Source organism: Capricornis sumatraensis, chromosome 1 (assembly GCF_032405125.1).
Source record: "Capricornis sumatraensis isolate serow.1 chromosome 1, serow.2, whole genome shotgun sequence".
NCBI lineage: Eukaryota > Metazoa > Chordata > Mammalia > Artiodactyla > Bovidae > Capricornis > Capricornis sumatraensis.
Window position 1 is genome coordinate 91,931,994 of NC_091069.1, and position 23,236 is coordinate 91,955,229.

The 23,236-nt window shown below is 40.9% G+C and overlaps 1 protein-coding gene across 1 annotated transcript in view; it reads left to right on the plus strand.

Moving 5' to 3' along the window:
• SRD5A2 (steroid 5 alpha-reductase 2) overlaps positions 1 to 23,236 on the plus strand; it is a 46,679-nt gene that overhangs the window by 15,473 nt on the left and 7,970 nt on the right. Inside the window, exons 2-3 of the mRNA XM_068988814.1 lie at positions 12,043 to 12,206; positions 21,533 to 21,634. Coding sequence (XP_068844915.1) covers positions 12,043 to 12,206; positions 21,533 to 21,634 — 266 coding nt within the window. The remainder of the gene's footprint in view (positions 1 to 12,042; positions 12,207 to 21,532; positions 21,635 to 23,236) is intronic.

Genomic DNA, 23,236 nt, shown 5'->3' on the forward strand with positions numbered 1-23,236 from the left:
ATCTGAGTGAACTCTGGGAGTTTGTGATGGACAGGGAGGCCTGGCGTGCTGCAATTCATGGGGTTGCAAAGAGTTGGATACGACTGAGCGACTGAACTGAACTAAAGAGGGGATGAGCCAGAGAAAGCCACCTGTGAGATGATTTTTGTTACTACTTGCAAGGCAATCATTAAGACCTTGAGAAAAATGCTTTCTCTGTCCTTCCACATCTATTTTAGGATTCTTGCCTCACTATTTCTCCTTTCACTCAGGCAGGGCCTTCATGTTCTCTAGGGATACCCAATGCCATAGGGAACCTCCACAAGGAAAATCTCTATCTAGAATTCTCCTTTCCCCAAGTGTCTCAGGTTGTGAAATGACCTCTCTTCTCCATAACTGCAATTCTCATTTTCACACTGGAGCTGATGTTAGGTAGGGTGAGTGGTATCTGATTACTATTTGTTAAAGTATTTATGCAAAGCATGAATGAGGGACAGGCTCAACTTTCTTTCAGGGATAATACTGATATTTCATCTTCTATTTTGGTATAAGAGTTTTTGCGAAGGATACTTGGGTCTTTTTCCTAGTCACCTAGAATCGGTTGCAAATGTTCTCATAACAGATGCTAACTCCCACTTCTGAGAGATTATTGCCCATAGGTTTTAGGTGTCACTTAGAAGATAGTAGGAAGTAGAGCACCCTGAGAAAGTGGGACAAAAAAATGGGAGGTTTCAATAAAAGAACTGGAAAGAAAAGATTTGAGACTGGGGGATTTGCAGGAAAAATAAATCTTTTGGGATATGGCCATGTATGTCTGTGTCATGCATGTCTGGAATCCTGAGATTGGGGGAGGAGAAAGAGGGAAGCAGCAGGAGAGGGACCCACAGGGGATATATTATGAGCAGACAAAGACTAGGGCTCAAAGATCATTTTCACATTGTCTTAGGCTGGCCCTTGGCTTTATACAGAGACACTCTAATGATATATTTCCTTGGTTTGGAAAGAAACACTTAGCCATTAAATTCTAATAAGTGCCAGTTACATTAATCATACTGTTTAATTCTTTCAACAACTTTCTGAGTTTGGTTGTTATTATCCTTTTATAAATGGGAAACTGAGCTTCAGAGGAGTTAAGTTGCCAAGATCATTGTGGTAGTTGAAAATATATATCTCTAAATTTTTTTGATGTGACTTCCTTTAAAAGTTGGTACCAAAGAGAGAGTTAAGAGAGAGTTCTTTATGTATTCTAAATTCTAGTTCTTTGTAAGATATGTGGTTTGCTGATATTTCCCCCAATTGTGTAATTTATCTTTTCATTCTCTTAACAGGGTCTTATGAAAACCAAAACTTTTTGGTGAAGTCCAGTTTATGAAATTTTACTTTTATGGATAGTTCTTTGAGATGTTCTATAGAGAGAGTCGATGGATGTGAGTCTGAGTGAACTCCGGGAGTTGGTGATGGACAGGGAGGCCTGGCGTGCTGCGGTTCATGGGGTTGCAAAGAGTTGGACACGACTGAGTGACTGAACTGAACCAAACTGATAGAGACAATCATGTCATTTTCAAACAAGAACAATTTTATTTCTTCCCTTCTGATCTGTATGCTTTTAATTTTTTTCTTGCCTTATTGCTCTGATTAGAATTTCCAGCACTTTGTTAAATGGGAGTAGAGAGATAAGACATCTTGTCTTCTTTATGATCTCAGAGGGAAAACATTTAGTCATTGATTATTAAGTATAATGTTAGCTGTAGATGGACTTTATCAAGTTCAGAAAGTTTCTCTTTATTCCTATTTCTCAGTGTTTTTATCATTAGTGAGGGTTGAATTTCATCAACTTTTTTTTACAATGATTGATATGATCATAATATTCCTTTTATTTTTCTGTTAAAAAGTTGAATTGCATAGGTTGATTTTGAATATTGAACCAGTCTTGCATCCCTGGGATAAATCTTACTTGCTTGATCATGTTGTATAATTATTTTTATATATTGAGTTCTATTTCTTAATAGTTTGTTAAAAATTTTCGTGTCTGTAATCATGGGTTTTAGTAGCTCGTAATACTTTTTTCTTTGTACTGTGTTTGTCTGGTTTTTGTGGTAGAGTAACATTAGCCTTATAAAGTGAGAAGATTGAGCAGAATTAGCATTAAATTATTTTTAAATGTTTGGTAGAATTCTCTAGTGAAACTGTCTGGGCCTGGAGGCTTTTTTTTGAGGAGTTTTAAAGTTATGAATTAAATTTCCTTAATAGCTATAGGGCTAGTCAAATGGTCTATTTCATTAGGGCAAGTTTAGGTAGCTTGTATCTTTCAGGGATTTAATCCATTTCATCTAAACTGTCAAATTTATGCATGTATCATGGCTTCCCTGATAGCTCAGTTGGTAAAGAATCTGCCTGCAATGCAGGAGACCCTGGTTTGATTCCTGGGTCAGGAAGATCCGTTGGAGAAGGAATAGGCTACCCACTCCAGTATTCTTGGGCTTCCCCTGTGCTCAGCTGGTGAAGAATCAGCCTGCAATGTGGAAGACCTGGGTTCAGTCCTTGGGTTGGGAAGATCCCCTGGAGAAGGGAAAGGCTGCCCGCTCCAGTATTCTGGCCTGGAGAATTCCATGGACTGTATAGTCCATGGGGTTGTAAAGAGTCAGACAAGACTGAGGAACTTTCACTTTCACATAATTATTCATAGTATTTCATTAATATCCTTTTGAAGTTTGCAGGTTCTGTTTCTTTCCTGATTATGTTTTCTCTTTTTCCTTTATTAGTCTCTTTAAAGGTAAATTTTATTCATATTTTCAAAGAATTCATTCTATTGCTGTTTTAATATTTTGAACTTTATTGATTTTTTGCTCTTATCTTTTTTATTACTTTCCTTTGGATTTATCATGCTCTTTTCTTCTAGGATTTTAAAGTAGGGGTTTTGAGACCTTTCCTATTTTCCATTGTATGTATTTAGTACTACACAATTTTCTGTGAGCACTGATGAGACGTGGCCAAATTCTGGAAATAGGTTGGGGAAGAGCTAGTAGAATTTGCTAATAGGTTTTATGTGGATTATGAGAGAGAAAAAGAGAGAGAGAAGGGGAAGAAGTCAATGATGATTCAATGTCTTCAGTCCAAGCAAATGGAAGAATGAACTGAGATGGGGCAGGTTCAGGATTATGCAGGTTTGGGGATGAGTGGGGAATCAGGGGTTTGGGTGTATTAAATTTGTGAAATCTTTTCAACTAAATGTCTAGTAGGGAGTTGGCTATATGAATCTGAGTTCAAGGACTGCAGACATCCTGCCTGGAGGCATGTATTTGGGAATTGTCATATTATAGATGATAATATTAATAACTGGTATGAGTCTAGATATGATCATATCTACAGGGCTATAAATAAAGACAGAAAGAGTCCTTAGCCCTGGGGCACTCCACGAATTAAAAGTCAAGGGAATGAAGAGAAACCAGCAAAAGAAAATGAAGAGAAGTCAGTGAGGCAGGAGAAGAATCAAGAGAAAGTGGTGTGCTGGAGGCTGAACGAAGACAGTGTTTACAGAAGGATGGAGTGATCAACTTGTCAAATAAGAGAGCTGAAAATTGGCTCTTGGAGTTGAAAATATGGAGGTCTCACCAAGATCAGTTTCTGTTGGGGAGAGGAAAGACAAAAGGAGGAACAGACATAGGCATGGCAAGTATAGACAACTCATTTGAGGAGTTTTCCTGTAAAAGGAAGCAGGAAAATGGGGCAGTGGATAAAGGGGGAGATGGAGTTGAGGACGGAGTTATTACTATACATAACAAGTAAATATATACATGGAAGCCTTGTAATTTATATATAGAATTTGAATTCATTTTGATTGACAATGAAATCTAAAATTTCATAAGTGAAAAGTCTTCAATAGGCTTGATAATCTCAGCAATAGCATTTATGTTTGAAGAAGACTTAGTCAAATATGAGATGGTCTATGCAAGATGTATAATTTTAAAGTTTTTTTCTTTAGTTTAATTTGGATGTGGAATTTCAGTTAACCCTTTCCAATAAGCATCCCCCCAAATGAATATTTACTTAGCAGTGATAGAAAACTTTATATTTACATAGTGCTTATCAGACTTTGATTCAGAACAAACACAGAGGAATGAAAATTTACAATAAAAAGTGTAGGAGGGAATTAAAGTGAAAAGGTTCCAAACCCCAGGGAAACTGAGTCTCAGGTCATGCTGGGATCTGAAGGTATAACTCCCCTGCAAACCTCCACAGCACTAATGCTCAGCCTCCTGGGTGTTCTCTCCTCCCCTCTTCGTTGTGCTTACCACTTTCTGCACTGAAACTCTCATTTTAGACTGTTCCCAGCTTTCCAAGAGCAAAGTTTTTCCAATCAGAATGATTTGATTTGTTCTCCAGGACTCCCAGCTTTCCAGAGCTTTTTGCCCGTGCAGCTAGGTTGCATTTACCAGTCACTGTTGCAGTTGGGTGGCGCCAAAGGAATGAAAGTGGGAGTAATATATGCTACTTCTAGTCTGCAGCCTGGCCCTTAAGAAAACCTTTACACAATCCTCCATGCTGTTTTTGTCTGCTGCTGAAAGAGCCTGGATCTTCAGTGATTATGGAGCAAAGCATTGTGAACAGCACTGTGCTATGACACAAGCAAGGAATGAGCTTTTAATATGTGGAACCTCTTGGGAGTTGTTTATTATAGTAGTGAGCCTGTCCTGAGTAATATATACTCCTTTGGATGAAATGTGATTGAGTATTGACTTTCCGTTCAGATTCTTAGAAAGTTCAGAAGGGGGCATACATGGTTTAAAGAGTGGATACATGGTTTAACTTGGAAAATGGCTGTATGCACTATGTCCTGGGTTTTCAAAAGGCAAGGACTTTGCCTTTGGGCCTGTTTTGGGAGTACTGATGGCACTTACAGTGCCACACTGGGAGGCCAACACTTTTTTTTTTCAATAGCCTTTCTTTAGCCTTTAGAACCACTTTACATACACATGTATCATTATGGTTTTGATGAAGTCCAATACATATATTTTTTCCCTTCTTGGCTTTTGAACGATCATTTCCCCTGGTAAAAAATTGACAGTTTTTTTTTTTTTTTTTTGTCAGACTACTGAATATGTCTTTCCATTGCCTGCTTTGCCTTCATGATTATTCTATTGAATGTGATGAGTTTCTTCTCTATTGCTGTTTTCAAGATTCTCTCTTTATCTTTGGCTTTCATCAGTTTAACCGTGATACACATAAATTTTGATACCTGTTCACTGGCATTCACTGACCTTCTTGGATGTGTTGATTAGTGTTAGTCATCAAATTCAAAAGTTTTTGGACATTACTTCTTCAAATATTCTTTCTGCCCCTTTGTCATTATTCTCTCTGTGTCCTACAGATTTCTGAACCTCTGTTTATTTTTCTCTATTCCTCAAACTGGAATAATTCAATTAAACTGTCTTCAACTTCATTGATTCTTTATTCTGCCTGCTCAAGTCTACTGCTAAGTCCCTCTAGTGAATTTTTCATTTCAGTTGTTATACTTTTCAAGTTCAGATTTTTATTTGGTTCCATTTTATAATTTCTATCTCTATTGATATTCTCTATTTGATAGTCTCCCATTCTTATAAATTCATTTAAGTCTTTAGACATGGTTTCTTTTAGCTCCTTGAACATTTTTAAAACAATTAATTTAAAAATTTTGCCTAGTAAATCCAGTGTCTGGTCTTCTCAGAGACAATGTTAGTTGGTTGCATTTTCCCCTATGAATGGCTCATAGTCTCTTGTTTCTTTGAATGTTCCATCGTTTATTGTTGAAAACTATAATACTGTGTAACTACTCTGGAAATCAGATTCTCTCTGCCTCCTAAGGTTTTTTGTTGTTACTGTTTGCCTAGTAGCTTTTCTGAACTTATTCTTTGACGCCTTTGTCTTCGTTGATGTGGCTGAAGTCACTACTTGATTTTCTTAGTGACTAGTTAATGATCAGAGATTTCCTAAAACACCTGAAACCAAAGTCTCCCAGTCTTTGCCAAGGTCCTCTGTGTGCATCTTAGAGAAGTCCTCTAACAACCACCCATGTAGTTTACAATTCTGCTTTGGCTTCACTTAGCACTTGTTCAGACCTCAAAGTCAATCAGAAGTGAGAGCTTAGGAAATTTTCAGGTCTTTTAAAAGATATTTATTTATTTATCTGTGGCTGTGCTGGGTCTTCACTGCTGCACGTGGGCCCTCTCGAGTTGCAGTGAGCAAGGGTTGCTTGCAGTGGCTTCTCTTGTTGCAGAGCATGGGCTCAGCAGTTGTGGGCTTCATTGCCACGTGGCATGTAGAATCTTCCCTAATCAGGGATCGAACCAGTTTCCTCTGCATTGGCAGTTGGATTCTCAACCACTGAACCATCAAGGAAACCCCAAGTCTTCTTTTAAGCATATGCATGATAATGTATGATATTATCAAAGCTCCTATGGGCGTCTCACTTCTCAGTCTTTCCTTTTAAGCTTTTTGATTAGTCTAATATTGTCCCACCTGTTATCCACTGCCTCAGGCCACTGTGGTGCTAAAATATTTTAAACAACACTCCCCAAATCCAGAAACTTTTAGCACTGGGTAAGTCTGAGGGAGGGGGACTAAAGATAAGTCTTTTAAGTGGATTCTTCACCAGGGACCCACCAAACAAGTAAGATAATGACTTCTCTTTGGAAATGAGGCTTTGAAAGACCTCAAGCCCTGTTTTGCTGTCTCCAAACCCAGGGATGGATGCTGTTACTTTTCAAGGCTGTGCAGAGCTGGAAAGGGGAAGATGGGATTAAGGTCAGTTAAAAATACCACAAAGCTCGTTATCCTTCCTGAGATTCAATCTTTTTCTTACTTAAATGCCCCCTGTGTTGCTGCAAGCCTTGGTTGGTACCCAGAGCTCTTGAACAGTGTGGCTGTTAGGGGCACTGATCCTCCAAGCAATTGAAAATCCATGCATAACTCATAGGCAGTCCTCCATGTCCACGGTTCCCCAGTATATGCCATTCCTCCTTATCTGAGGTACTGCATCCATGAATTCAACCAACCTTACATAGTGTAGTACTGTAGGATTTACTAGTGAAAAAAATTTGAGTTGACCCAGGCAGTTCCCACCCTCATTGTTCAAAGGTCAACGGTATTTCTAACATTTGGGAGTGTGCGTTTAACAAGTTGGTTTTAAAGTTCACATGGAGAATAAACAATGAAGGGCATCTTGAAAATCCTTAGGAAGAGTAATGGTATAAGCATAGCCCCAGCCAGGATTAAAATATATTTTCTTTAAAAAAATATTTATTTATTTATTTGTGGCTGCACTGGGTCTTTGCTGCTGCAGATAGGCTTTCTCTAGTTGCTGCCAGCAAGGGCTACTCTTCATTATGGTGTGTGGCCTTCTCATTGTGGTGGCTTCTCTTGTCATGGAGCATGGGCCCTAGGAGTGTGGGCTTCAGTAACTGTGGCACACAGGCTTAGTTGCTCTTTGGCACGTGTGGGATCTTCTCAGACCGAGGATTGAACATGGGTCCCCTGCATTGGTGGGTTTTCCTGGTGCCTCAGATGGTAAAGAACCTGCCTGCAATGCAGAAGACCCAGGTTCCATCCTTGGGTTGGGAAGATCTGCTGGAGAAGGGAATGGCTACCCACTCCAGTATTCTTGCCTGGAGAATTCCAAGGACAGAGGAGCCTGGTGGGCTACTGTCCATACTGTCCATGGGATCACAAAGAGTTGGACTTGACTGAGGAACTAACACTTTGACTTTCACTTTCCCCTGCATTGGCAGGTGGATTCTTAACCACAAAACCACCAGGGAAGTCCAAGACAAATTTTAAAAGTACAATTATTAAAAGTGTAGTACTGACTATAGATAAATCAATAGAACAGAAACATGAGTCTAGAAGAGGGACCAATGTGTATGATAAATTCGTGTATAGTACCAATGACAGTGTGTGTCTGTGAGAAAGAGATATTTAGTATATTTCCTAGCATTAGGAAAAAAATTAACATTGTACAGGAGGTGGTGACCAAAATCATCTCAAAGAAAAAGAAATGCAAGAAGGCAAAATTGTAGTCTGACGAAAGCTTACAAATACCTGAGAAAAGAAGAGAAGTGAAAGGCAAAGGAGAAAGGGAAAGATATACCCAACTTGATGCAGTGTTCCAGAAAACAGCAAGGAGAGATAAGAAAGCCTTCTTAAGTGAACAAAGCAAATAAACAGAGCAAAACAATAGAATGGGAAAGACTAAAGATCCCTTCAAGAAAATTAGAGACAAAGGGAATATTTCATGCAAAGATGGGCTCAATACAGGGAAGAAATGGTATGGACCTGAAGATGCAGAAGATATTAAGAAAAAGTGGTAAGAATACACAGAAGAATAGTACAAAAAAGGTCTTAATGACCCAAATAACCATGACATTGTGGTCACCCACTTAGAGCCAGACATCCTGGAATGTGAAGTCAAGTGGGCCTTAGGAAGCATCACTACAAACAAAGCTACTGGAGGTGATGAAATTCCAGCTGAGCTATTTCAAAGCGTAAAGGATGATTCTCCTTAAGTGATGCACTCAATATGCCAACAAATTTGGAAAACTCAGCAGTGGCCACAGGACTGGAAGAGGTTGGTTTTCATTCCAATCTCAAAGAAAGGCAATGCCAAAGAATGTTCAAACTACCACACAATTGCACTCATTTCACATGCTAGCAAAATAATGCTCAAAATTCTTCAAGCCAGGCTTCAACAGTATGTGAATTGAGAACTTCTAGATGTTTAAGCTGGATTTAGAAAAGGCAGAGGAACCAGAGATCAAATTGCCAACATCTGTGGGGTCATAGAAAAATCAAGAGAATTACAGAAAACATCTATTTCTGCTTTATTGACTACACTAAAGCCTTTGACTATGTGGATCACAACAAACTATGGAAAATTCTTCAAGAGATGGGGACACCAGACCACCTGACTGCCTCCTGAGAAACCTGTATGCAGGTCAAGAAGCAACAGTTAGAACCAGACATGGAACAATGGACTGGTTCCGAATTGGGAAAGGAGTATGTCAAGTCTGTATACTGTCACCCTGTTTATTAAACTTCTATGTAGAGTACATCATGTGAAATGCCAGACTAGATGAATCACAAGTTGGAATCAAGATTACCAGGAGAAATATCAGTAACTTCAGACATGCAGATGATATTACCCTAATGGCAGAAAGTGAAGAGGAACTAAAGAGCCGGTTGATGAAGGTAGAAGAGGAGAGTGAAAAAGCTGACTTAAAACTCAGCATTCAGAAAACGAAGATCATGGCATCCAGTCCCATCAGTTCAGTTCAATTCAGTTCAGTCGCTCAGTAGTGTCTGACTCTTTGTGACCCCATGGACTGCAGCACGCCAGGCCACCCTGTCCATCACCAACTCCCAGAGTTTACTCAAACTCATGTCCATTGAGTTGGTGATGCCATCCAACCATCTCATCCTCTGTCGTCCCCTTCTCCTCCTGCCCTCAATCTTTCCCAGCATCAGGGTCTTTTCCAGTGAGTCAGCTCTTCGCATCAGGTGGCCAAAGTGTTGGAGTTTCAGGTTCAGCATCAGTCCTTCCAATGAATATTCAGGACTGATTTCCTTTAGGATGGACTGGTTGGATCTCCTTGCAGTCCAAAGGACTCTCAAGAGTCTTCTCCAACACCACAGTTCAAAAGCATCAGTTCTTTGGTGCTCAGCTTTCTTTATAATCCAACTCTCACATTCATACATGACTACTGGAAAAACCATAGCTTTGACTAGATGGACCTTTGTTGGCAAAGTAATGTCTCTGCTTTTTAATATGCTGTCTAGGCTGGTCATAACTTTCCTTCCAAGGAGTAAGCATCTTTTAATTTCATGGCTGCAATCACCATCTGCAGTGATGTTGGAGCCCAAAAAAATAAAGTCAGCCACTATTTCCCCAGTGATGGGACATCACTTCATAGCAGATAGATGGGGAAAAATGGGAACAGTGGCAGAATATATTTTCTTAGGCTCCAAAATCACAGCAAACAGTGACTGCAGCCATGAAATTAAAAGATGCTTGTTCCTTGGAAGAAAAGCTATGACAAACCTTGACAGCATAATAAAAAGAAGAGATATCACCTTGCTGATAAAAGTCCATAATAGTCAAAGCTATGGTTTTTCCAGTAGTCATGTTCAGATGTGCGTATTGGATCATAAAGAAAGCTGAGCACTAAAAAATTGATGCTTTTGAACTGTTGTGCTGGAGAAGAGTTCCTGAAAGTCTCTTGGACAAGAAGGAGATCAAACCAGTCAATCCTAAAGGAAATCAACCCTAAATATTCATTGGAAGGACTAGTGCTGAAGCTGAAGCTCCAGTACTTTGGCCACTTGATGCGAAGAATTGACTCACTGGAAAAGACCTTGATGCTAGGAAAGATGGAGGGCGTGAGGAGATGGGGGTGACAGAGGATGAGATGGTTGGATGGTATCATCAGACAGAATGGACATGAGTTTTGCAAACTCTGGGAGATAGTGAAGGACAGGTGAGCCTGGTGTGCTGCAGTCTATAGGGTCACAAAGAGTCAGACACAATTTAGCGACTGAACAACAATGGCAATGTGTGACACAACCAATGGCAACGTGTGTCAGTGGGAAAGAGATATTTAGTATATTTACTAGCATTAGAGGAAAAAATTGCATTTGATTTTTATCTAACTTCTTGCAACAAAATAAATTCCAAAGGTTTAAACATAAAGTGAAAAATCATTAAAATAATGGGAAAATAATCTTTGAATACATAAAACACTATGCAAGCAACCCACATATGCATCAAAGTAAAATAGATAAATACATGTGATATATTCTCACACATGACAATAATATACAACAATGAAAATTAATTAACTATAGCTACACACAATGACATGCTTCAGTCTTAGAAACGTAATGATGTGTTTCCTTTCATATGGAATTAAATGTGAGCAAAGTATATTTTTAGGGGTGCATGCAAATGAGGCAAAATTGTAAAGAAGCGAAAGACATGATTATTACAGGAATCAGGGTGGTGGTTACCTCTTGTGTGATGGTGGTACTGTTAACAGGAAGAACCTATAGGAGGCTTCTGGGTGATGGCCATGTTCCATTTCTTGATTTGGTTAATGACTTTATGGGTGTATATTTGATAGTAATTTATAAATCTATTAATATAGGTTTATAAACTGTATGATGGTTATATTGCACCATCAAGGGAGAAAAATAAAAAGCATGATGTAGTTTGATGTTTGGTATTTAGCATTATATCTTGGGCAAATTTTTATTTTGAACTTATTTTTATTTTTTAATGTCCTCCTGGATTCCCCTATATTCACAGTTCCTAGCATTTAGAGGAATCTCTTATTTATTTTTCTTTACGGGATCTGCAGCCCACTTTCTGGGGAATGCTATAATACCAGGAGTTAAATAATACTAGAGAGACATATGGAAAGCCGTATGATTGTATGGCTGCTATAAAAATTCCATCGCACTGCTGCATGGGCTAAGCCTGGCTGTATCCCTCCAATACAATCTGGATTTCACTTCTAGATCTATACAAAGATGATTTCCAGTTCTGGGTTTACAGGATTGAATTTATTAATTTATAAAGGTGAAATTTGCCTTTCAAAGCTGTTGTAATGATGGCTACTATGAATTTTAATGAAACAAGACAAATCATAGCATAGATGATTGCTCTAGAACCAGCTATTACAAGTCCTGGTGGCTTACATGGTAAAGAATCTGCCTGCAATGTGGAAGACCTGGGTTTCATCCATGGTTGGGAAAATCACTTGGAGAAGGGAATGACAACCACTCCAGTATTCTTGCCTGGAGAAATCCATGGACTAAGGAGCCTCGTGGGCTACAGTCTATGGGATCACAAAAAGTTGGACACATCTGAGCTACTAACACACACAGAACTAGATATTAATAGTAATGTCTCTCATTGCATCCATTTAAGGGAAATGGTTTTTAAAAATGGGTTTAATGAGATTGCCTGTTGTTTCATCTCATTGCTTGATATCTTTTTAACAATGGATCCTGACCTTTCTCCCCCGTATACCCCAGGACATTTGTTTATTCACTGCTCACTAGAGGGAGGCCGTTTCCAGTTGTATTCCTTTTCAGAGGCTTTGTCTTCTGCATGGGAAATGGACTCCTCCAAGGCTACTATCTGGTTTACTGTGCTGAATACCCTGCTGAGTGGTACACAGACATACGGTTTAGCCTGGGTAAGTAAACCTGACTGCTTCTAACCCACACCCTAGTTAACACCCTAGTTAATGCCTCTTTCTACAGGCTATATCACCATCACTTCTCCCCATCCTATTATAATAAACACTCAAGGATTCTATTCCCCTTCCCCTACCATGACCATCTCCACACTGGTCTTTTCCCTGTACAGCAGCCAGAGAGATCTTTTAAAAACACTATGGCATTCCCCATCTCAAAATCTTCCAATGCATTTCTGTTACTCTCAAGATAAAATACAAATTCCTTACCACTGCCTGTGAAACCCAAATGTTCTTGATCCTGGCCTGACTTCGCTTCCTATCTCCATCCATCTTGTTCACTGTCCTGTAGCCTCAGTGGCCTTCCTGCTGGACCTGAAATGGTCAGGTTTGTCCTGGCCCAGAGCTGCTCTATAGACTATACCCTCTGTCTGGAATGCTCAACCCTACTGGTCCCTCCTTTTATTTAGGTCTCTGTCAGTTTACATCTCTTCATTGAGACTTTCTTGACCACCTATCTAAAATAGTAGAAAACAATGATCCTTGAATATTTTTCATTATCTGCAAGAGGAACTAAAGTTTTTTTTTTTTAATAAAGTAAAGGTTCAACTGTTTGTGCATTATTCTTGCTCAAAGGAAAAAAGGCAGAGATTATCCTTAGTCCTTCTCTTTACATCACGCATCTTCTCTCCATCAGCTTAGAACAGCTCCCTCTAGTTCTAAAACATGTGTCAACTGAGCTCAGTTCTCCATGACCACACTAACTTCATCCTGGTCTGAACAAGGATGACCTCTTGCCTGGACTGCCACAGTGACCTTTAAGTTAAGCTTCCTACTTCAAGTCCTGGCCTTCAGTAGGCCCTCCTCCACACAGCAGTCAGAGCGAATATTTGAACACACGGATAGCCAGAGCATTGGTTGTATGAATACTGGTATTGCACATAATAGAATATTCTGAAGCCTCAGAAAAATAACCAAAGCAAAACGAAAGCAAAGAATGTCTCTTTCACGTGGAGACATCTCTAGAACACATGGTTAAGTAAAAATAAAGTGTGCATAGTGTATACACCATGCTGCTTTTTGTGTAGAAATAGGACACTGTTTGTGTGTATTTAAAAGTGGAAGAGGAAATACTGGATTGATAAAAAAAGAAACTATTTTTTAAAAAGAGTATCTCTAGGGTTTAAAGAGAATGGGATGGTGGGCAGAAATCTTCTTTTAAGATAGCTTTGTCCTTTAAATCATGAAACTTCATAACTTAATTAAAAATCCACATGAAGTTCCTCAACATTGAGAACAAATAAATAAATAAATGTACCTAATTGTATGGTTATTAAACTGGTACCATAACCACAAGGAAAGTGATTTATGCCAATTTATAGGAAATATAGAGAATAAAGAAATAAGTTAAATGCCACCATGAGGAAATAAGCCAGTCTTATCTAGAAAGGAGGACATTTGAGGGACCACTGTCCAGTCTTTGAGGAATTTATCCAAGATGGTGGAGTAGAAAGACATGCACTCATCTTCTCCTGCGAGAACTCCAAAATTAAAACTTGTGGCTGAACAACCATGGACAGGAGAATGTTGGATCCCACCAAAAAAAGATACCCCACGTCCAAGGGCAAAGGAGAAGCCCCAGAAAGATGGTAGGAAGGGTGAAATCGCATTTAGAATCAAACCCCATATCCACCAGAGGCACTTGGAGGGCTCAGACAAAACCTTGTGTGCACCAGGACCCAGAAGAAAGGAGCAGTGACCCCACAAGAGACTGACCCAGACTTGCCCGTGAGTGTCCAGCAATCTCCAGCAGAGGTGTGGGTCAGGGGTGGCCTGTAGCAGTGTCAGGGGCACTGAATGTGGCAGTGCTTGCACGGGACCTTTTGAAGGAGGTCACCATTATCTTCATTACCTCCACCATAGTTTGGTCTCAGGTCAAACAACAGGAAGGGAACAGAGCTCCACCTATCAATAGAAAATTGGATTAAAGATTTACTGAGCATGGCCCTGCCCATCAGAATGAGACCCAGTTTCCCCCACAGTCAGTCTCTCCCATCAGGAAGCTTCCATAAGTCTCTTATCCTTATCGATTAGAGGGCAGTCAGAATGAAGACCAATATCACAGAAAACTAATCAAACTGATCACATGGACAACAACCCTGTCTAACTCAATGAGACTATGATCCATGCCCTACAAGGTCATTCAAGACGGACGGGTCATGGTGGAGAGTTCTGACAAAACGTGGCCCACTGGAGAAGAGAATGGGAAACCACTTCAGTATTCTTGCCTTGAGAACCCCATGAACAGTATGAAAAGGTAAAAAGATAGGACACTGAAAGATGAACTCCCCACATTGGTATGTGCCCAATATGCTACTGGGGAAGAGTGGAGAAGTAACTCCAGAAAGAATTAAGATATGGAGCCAAAATGAAAAAAAAAAAAGCCCAGTTGTGGATGTGACTGGTGATGGGAAACAAAGTCCGATGCTGTAAAGAACAATATTGCATAGGAACCTGGAATGTTACATCTGTGAATCAAGGTATATTGGAAGTGGTCAAACAGGAGATGGCAAGAGTGAGCATCGACATTTTAGGAATCAGTGAACTAAAATGGACTGGAATGGGTGAATTTAATTCAGATGACCATTATATCTACTATTGTGAAGAATCCCTTAGAAGAAAAGGACTAGCCATCATAGTCAACAAAAGAGCCCGAAATGCAGTTCTTGGATACAATCTTAAAATGACAGAATGTCTCTGTTCGTTTCCAAGGCAAACCATTCAATATCAAAGTAATCCAAGTCTATGCCCCAACAAGCAATGGTGAAGAAGTTGAAGTTGAACAGTTCTATGAAGACCTACAAGACCTTCTAGAACTAACACCTAAAAAGTGTCCTTTTCATCATAGGGGACTAGAATGCAAAAGTAGGAAGTCAAGAAATACCTGGAGTAACAGGCAACTTTGGCCTTGGACTACAAAATGAAGCAGGGCAAAGGCTAACAGAGTTTTGCCAAGTGAACGCACTGGTCATAGCAAACACCCTCTTCCAATAGCACAAGAGAAAACTCTACATGTGAACATCACCAGATGGTCAATACCAAAATCAGATTGATTATATTCTTTGCAGCCAAAGATGGAGACATTCTATACAGTCAGCAAAACAAGACCTGGAGCTGACTGTGGCTCAGATCATGAACTCCTTACTGAAAAATTCAGACTTAAATTGAAGAAAGCAGGGAAAACCACTAGACCATTCAGGCATAACCTTATTATACAGTGGACATGACAAATAGATTAAAGGGATTAGATCTGATAGAGTGCCTGAAGAACTATGGATGGAGGTTTGTGACATTGTACAAGAGGCAGAGATCAAGACCATCCTGAAGGAAAAGAAATGCAAGAAGGCAAAATGATTGTCTGAGGAGGCCTTACAAATAGCTGAGAAAAGAAGAGAAGCGAAAGGCAAAGGAGAAAAAGAAAGATATACCCATCTGAATGTAGAGTTCCAAAGAATAGCAAGGAGAGATAAGAAAGCCTTCCTCAGTGATGAGTGCAAAGAAATAGAGGAAAACAGTAGAATGGGAATGACCAGAGATCTCTTCAAGAAAATTAGTGAGACCAAGGGGACATTTCATGCAAACATGGGCACAATAAAGGACAGAAATGGTCTGGACCTAACAGAAGCAGAAGATATTAAGACGAGGTAGCAAGAATATACAGAAGAACTATACAAAAAAGTTCTTCATGACCCAGATAACCACAATGGTGTGATCACTTACCTAGAGCTAGACATTCTGGAATGCAAAGTCAAATGGGCCTTAGGAAGCATCACTACGAACAAAGCTAGTGGAGGTGATGGAATTCCAGTTGACCTCTTTCAAAGCCTAGAAGGTGATGCTGTGAAAGTGCTTGACTCAGTATGCCAGCATATTTGGGAAACAGCAGAGGCCACAGGACTGGAAAAGGTGTTTTCATTCCAATCCCAAAGAAAGGCGATGCCAAAGAATGCTCAGACTACCACACAATTGCACTCATGTCACACAATAGCAAACTAATGCTCAAAATTCTCCAAGCCAGGCTTCAACAGTATGTGAACTGTGAACTTCCAGATGTTCAAGTTGGATTTAGAAATGGCAGAGGAACCAGAGATCAAATGGCCAACATCTGCTGGATCATCAAAAAAGCAAGAGAGTTCCAGAAAAACATCTACTTCTGCTTTCTTGACTATGCCAAAGTCTTTGACTGTGTGGATCACAACAAACTGGAAAATTCTTCAAGAGATGGAAACACCAGACCACCTTTCCTGCCTCCTGAGAAATCTGTATGCAGGTCAAGAAGCAACAGTTAGAACTGAACGTGGAATAGCAGACTGGTTCCAAATCGACAAAGAAGTATGTATATTGTCACCCTGCTTATTTAACTTATGCAGAGTACACCATGTGAAATGTCAGGCTGGACAAGGCACAAGCTGGAATCAAGATTGCTGGGAGAAATATCAATAACCTCAATACACAGATGACACCACCCTTATGTCAGAAAGAGAAGAAGAACTAAAGACCCTCTTGATGAAAGTGAAAGAGAAGAGTGAAAAAGTTGGCTTAAAACTCAGCATTCAGAAAACTAAGATCATGGCATATGGTCCCATCACTTCATGGCATAGATGGGGAAACAATGGAAAAGAGTGAGAAACTTTATTTTCTTGGGCTCCAAAATCACTGCAGATGGTGACTGCAGCCATAAAATTAAAAGATGCTTCCTCCTTGGAAGAAAAGCTATGACCAACCTAGACAGCATATTAAAAAGCAGAGACATTACTTTGCCAACAAATGTTCATCTAGTCAAAGCTATGGTTTTTCCAATAGTCATGTATGGATGTGAGAGTTGGATTATAAAGTTCAGTTTAGTTCAGTTCAGTCACTCAGTCGTGTCCGACTCTTTGCGACCCCATGAATCGCAGCACACCAGGCCTTCCTGTCCATCACCATTTCCTGGAGTTCACTCAGACTCATGTCCATCGAGTCAGGGATGCCATCCAGCCTTCTCATCCTCGGTCGTCCCCTTCTCCTCCTGCCCCCAATCCCTCCCAGCATCAGAGTCTTTCCCAATGAGTCAACTCTTCGCATGAGGTGGCCAAAGTACTGGAGCTTCAGCTTTAGCGTCATTCCTTCCAAAGAAATCCCAGGGCTGATCTCCTTCAGAAAGGACTGGTTGGATCTCCCTGCAGTCCAAGGGACTCTCAAGAGTCTTCTCCAACACCACAGTTCAAAAGCATCAATTCTTTGGCGCTCAGCCTTCTTCACAGTCCAACTCTCACATCCATACATGACCACAGGAAAAACCATAGCCTTGACTAGACGGACCTTAGTCAGCAAAGTAATGTCTCTGCTTTTGAATATGCTATCTAGGATGCTCATAACTTTTCTTCCAAGGAGTAAGCGTCTTTTAATTTCATGGCTGCAGTCACCATCTGCAGTGATTTTGGAGCCCCAAAAAATAAAGTCTGACACTGTTTCCACTGTTTCCCCATCTATTTCCCATGAAGTGATGGGACTGGATGCCATGATCTTCGTTTTCTGAATGTTGAGCTTTAAGCCAACTTTTTCACTCTCCTCTTTCACTTTCATCAAGAGGCTTTTTAGCTCCTCTTCACTTTCTGGCATAAGGGTGATATCATCTGCATATCTGAGGTTATTGATATTTCTCCCAGCAATCTTGATTCCAGCTTGTGTTTCTTCCAGTCCAGGATTTCTCATGATGTACTCTGCATAGAAGTTAAATAAGCAGGGTGAGAATATACAGCCTTGACAGACTCCTTTTCCTGTTTGGAACCAGTCTGTTGTTCCATGTCCAGTTCTAACTGTTGCTTCCTGACCTGCATACAGATTTCTCAAGAGGCAGGTTAGGTGGTCTGGTATTCCCATCTCTTTCAGAATTTTCCACAGTTAAGCACTGAAAAATTGATGCTTTTGTACTGCGGTGTTGGAGAAGACTCTTGAGAGTCCCTTGGACTACAAGGAGATCCAACCAGTCCATCCTAAAGGAATCAGTCCTGAATATTCATTGGAAGGGCTGATGCTGAAGCTGAAACGCCAGTACTTTGGCCACCTGATGGGAAGAGCTGACTCCTTGGAGAAGACCCTGATGCTGGGAAAGACTGAAGGCAGGAGGAGAAGGGGACGACAGAGGATGAGATGGTTGGATGGCATCACCAGCTCGATGGACCTGAGTTTGAGCATGCTCTGGGACCTTGTGATGGACAGGGGAGCCTGGCGTGCTGCAGTCTATGGGGTCGCAAAGTATCGGCAGGACTAAGCAACTGATCTGAACTGAACTGTTCAGTCTTTTTAAGAAGTCAGTGTCCTGAAAAAAAATAAAAGGTAGGGATCTGGGCTAAATATAAATGTCCTTAAAGGATGTAATGACCAGATGTTAGATGTGTGCCTATTTTGAACTTTGGTTTACACGAACTAGCTAGAAGCAGAGTTTTGGGAATATCATGGAAACTGAAATATGCCGAGGTATTACATAAGATGAAGATCTCAAGGATATGCACCAAGGTGTTTATTGGTGGTAGGAACAAAGTGTCTTGTTTTTCTTATCTTTGCTAATAAGCATTTCATCTTCCAAAAGACATATGTACTTCTTTTGTAATAAACTGAGATCAGATCCTATTCTCCCCTGCTTAAAACCTGCCAGTGGCTTCCTGTTGCTCTTAAAAATCTGAGCTTCTCACTGTGGCCCATAGAGCCCAATGAAATTTTGAAATTATCACCCTATTCTCATCTCCTCATCACCCACCTCCCACCATCTAACTTAAAGCATTAACTTCAGCACCTTCCTTCTGTTTCCTAGACATACTAAACCCATACTATCCTTAGGACCTTTGCATCTGTTAGTTCCTCCACCAGAAAGCTCTCCCCGCAAATACTGATCTTTGTATTCTCATTATTCAAACCATAGGGCAGATGCCAAATCTTCAGAAAAGCTTTCCATATTGACCTCATCTAAAGTAGGGACACCTCCTCTCCACCCCAATTCACTCTCTGTTTCATCATCCTACTTTGATTTTCTGCTTTGTAGTGATATGTGATTTAAATTTTTTCATTATTTTAATTCATTTCTGTGTTTCTCCACTGAAATGTAATCTCTGTGAGAACAGACACCTTGACTGCTTTTCTCACTACTACATCCCTGGTGTTTAAGACAGTGCTTGGTACCTAGTAAGAACTCAGCAACTGTTATTTGAATAAATGAATGAAAGAGTAAACATGTGAATGAATCTCATATTATCCTTGTAAGATAGGTGCTATTAGAATCTACATTTTACAGATAAGAAAGCTGAGGCTCAGAGAAGTTAAGTGACTTGTCCAGGGACACACAGACATCAGATCGAAGGTGCCTGCTTTTTCATTGCTGTGTGTGCTATTCCGCCCCTATCCCATCCTCTGCGCTCCCTCCACTGGTGTCCCTTCCCTCCAGGATAATAATCTTTGGACTAGACAAGATTGAAAATGTTTCATATCATAGCAAGTGAGGTGAGAGTAGATATGACTGCTTTTAATTCAAATGTTCTTGCTTTTTGCCTGTTGTAATTTGATCAGCACACATACACTTGGCTGAGAGCTGGGCTTGGGGATCTATGGCATAAGACCTAACGTACACAGTCCTGGCTCTCCTCATCTCAGACTTTTCTGTGCCTGTGAATGGGGAAGAGGAGTGTGCAGTGTGAAAATCAGTTTGCTAGGTGCCAAGCTCTCTAACTACTTCCACAAGAGTAGATATATCAGTCAGTAGTACTCTGAGCAATAAGTCACAGAAAATCAACTCTTCAGTTCAGTTCAGTCGCTCAGTTGTGTCCGACTCTTTCCAACCCCATGAATTGCAGCACGCCAGGCCTCCCTGTCCATCACCAACTCTTGGAGTTCACCCAAACTCATGTTCATTGAGTCGGTGAGCCCATCCAAACATCTCATCCTCTATTGTCCCCTTCTCCTCCTGTCCTTGATCTTTCTCAGCATCAAGGTCTTTTCAAATGAGTCAACTCTTCACATCAGGTGGCCAAAGTATTAGAGTTTCAACTTCAACATCAGTGCCTCCAATGAACACCCAGGACTGATCTCCTTTAGGATGGACTGGTTGGATCTCCTTGCAGTCCAAGGGACTCTCAAGAGTCTTCTCCAACACCACAGTTCGAAAGCATCAATTCTTTGGCGCTCAGCTTTCTCTCACATCCATACATGACCACTGAGAAAACCATAGCCTTGGTTTTCTATATGGACCTTTGTCAGCAAAGTAATGTCTCTGCTTTTTAATATGCTGTCTAGGTTGGTCATAACTTTCCTTCCAAGGAGTAAGTGTCTTTTAATTTCATGGCTGCAATCACCATCTGCAGTGATTCTGGAGCCCCCCAAAATAAAGTCAGCCATTGTTTCCTCTGTTTTCCCATCTATTTGCCATGATGGGACTGGATGCCATGATCTTAGTTTTCTGAATGTTGAGCTTTAAACCAACTCTTAGTAACTTAAATAATCAAGAATTTATATTTCTCACATAACAAGATTGTCCAAAGGTAGGTGGTTTCTGCATTCCTTCAGCTGCTTCCTGGTGTCACTAAGATCCCAGGCACTTTCTGCTCCACTGTTCTGAACATATTTATCTCATGTCCTCGTGACAGTCACCACATGGTTGCAAGACATTTCCTGTAGCTCCAGGCATCACACCTAGCAATGAAGAAAGAGGGAGGCGGTAGAGGCACTGGTCCCACCTGCTCCCTTTATCAGAAAAGCAAAAGAGTTCCAAGGAAACCGCCAGAAATCTTTCCTTTATACCGTCTCAGCAGAACTAGGTCACAAGACCTCTTCTCAGCCTTCCAGCCTATAGAGTGGGGGTGGCCAAGGAGGAGGGATTCGAATTGGTGGTTAAGTTTGCTGACCATGGTTTGATTGTTTTTGAATGAGCTGAAGGCTTGCTGTTTATTCATTCATTTATTTGCTTATGTACTTATTTGTTTAAATGTTGGATGATGGTGGGGGCTCCCTCTCCTCTCTCACTCATCTCTATCACCTGACACTGTGCATTTTCAGTCTTTTGGCTTAGAAACAGCATAGCTCTTTCATTCAAATTTGGGACCAGGGTACGTTGCTCCCTCCCTCCTTTCTCGCTTTAGTAGCATTCTTAGAATATGAGGTCAAATGCCCTTCCCTTCACTTTTTAGAAAACAACCAAACCAAACAAACGAAAAAAACCAAACCACAAAACACTTTGATTGTGAGAAAACACCAAAAACAGCACACATGGTTAACTTCTCCCTCTCTTCTTTGCCAAGGTATCTTCTTATTCATTTTGGGAATGGGAATCAACATTCACAGTGACTATATATTGCGCCAGCTCAGGAAGCCTGGAGAAATCACCTATAGGATTCCACAAGGTAATGTCTCCCCTGCCCTCCAGATTCTCACTCTTCCTTGAGAGCCTGTCCCAGGAATTTCACTATGAGTAACAAAAGAGAGGGCACAGATGATGCAATCTATCCCAGCAGTTCCCTGACTTCTCCCCCATGTCCCCTCCTGCCCCACAATACATTTGTGTTCCTGGTCTGAACCTGAAAGAGCAAGAGAAGAGCCCCCAGGAAGGTTCATGATCATGATACCCTCAGTGTGGGGAGTGTGGGGTTTGGGGTCGGGGGAAGTAGGCAGTCTCTTAGTTGCTGTTTATCATGTGCTGTATTAGGGTTCTCCAGAGAAGTAGAACCAACTGAATATAGGCTTCCCAGGTGGCTCAGTGGTAAAGAATCCACCTGCCAATGCAGGAGTCACAGGAGGACAGGGGTTTAATTCCTAGGCCTGGAAGGAGGAAATGGCAACCTCCTTGATGAGGCAATGGCAACCTACTCCAGTATTCTTGCCTGGAAAAATCTCACAGACAGAGGACCCTGGTAGGCTATAGTCATGGGGTTGCAAAAGAGTCGGACATGACTAAACACACACACACACACACACACACACACACACACACACACACACAACGGATAAAAAAAGAAATTTTTTATGAGGAATTGGCTCACATGGCTGTGGAGGTTGAGAAATCCCAGAATCTGCCATCTCCAACGTGGAGTCCCCAGAGAATAGGTAGTGTAATTTCTAATTCTCAAGGCCTGAGAACTAGGAGAGCTTCCGTGTAAGTTCCAGTCTGAGTGCAGGAAACCAATGTTCAGCTCAAAACTGGAGATCAAATTCTCCCTCAGCCGATTTTTGTTTCGTTCAAGACTCCAGAGGATTGATGCCTCTCAATCTGGGGTCTGGGCGTGGGGTGGGGAGACAATCTGCTTTACTCAGTCTGTTGACTCAACTGTTAATTTGATCCAGACACTGTCACAGACATACCCGGAAATAATGATCAATCAAGTATCTGGGCACCACAAGGCCCAGTCAAGATGACACAAGAAATTAACAATCATTTGTATGTAGAGTGCAGATCTTTCCTAGGTTAGCAAATAAAGCCATATCGTGCACAACCAACACATTTGTCCTCTTCAAGAAGTCTCACTAGACTTAACTAGTGAGTAGTCAGGGGGTAGCATTTGTTTATTTCCTGCCACTTGTGTGTTCTTAAAGATGTAGAGAACCATATTTACTTCATCAAAACTTAGGATGGGAAGCCTTACAAGTGCATTTTCAGAGATAAAAGTGCAGAATATTTGAAGGTCTAACTGTTCCCAAGTAACCAGGGTGTGAGGTTGACATATAAGCAGGTGGGAGTGAATTCACCCAAGTGATTCTCCAACTTTTTTAGGTGAATATTTGTGTAGGTCAGTGGCTCCTACCCTTTTTGATGTAAACACAACCCTTTGCTACTAAGCTGCTTCGGTCATGTCCGACTCTGTGTAACCCCATAGATGGGCGCCCACCAGGCTCCCCTGTCCCTGGGATTCTCCAGGCAAGAACACTGGAGTGGGCTGCCATTTCCTTCTCCAATGCATGAAAGTGAAAAGTGAAAGTGAAGTTGTTCACTTTCGACCCCATGGACTGCA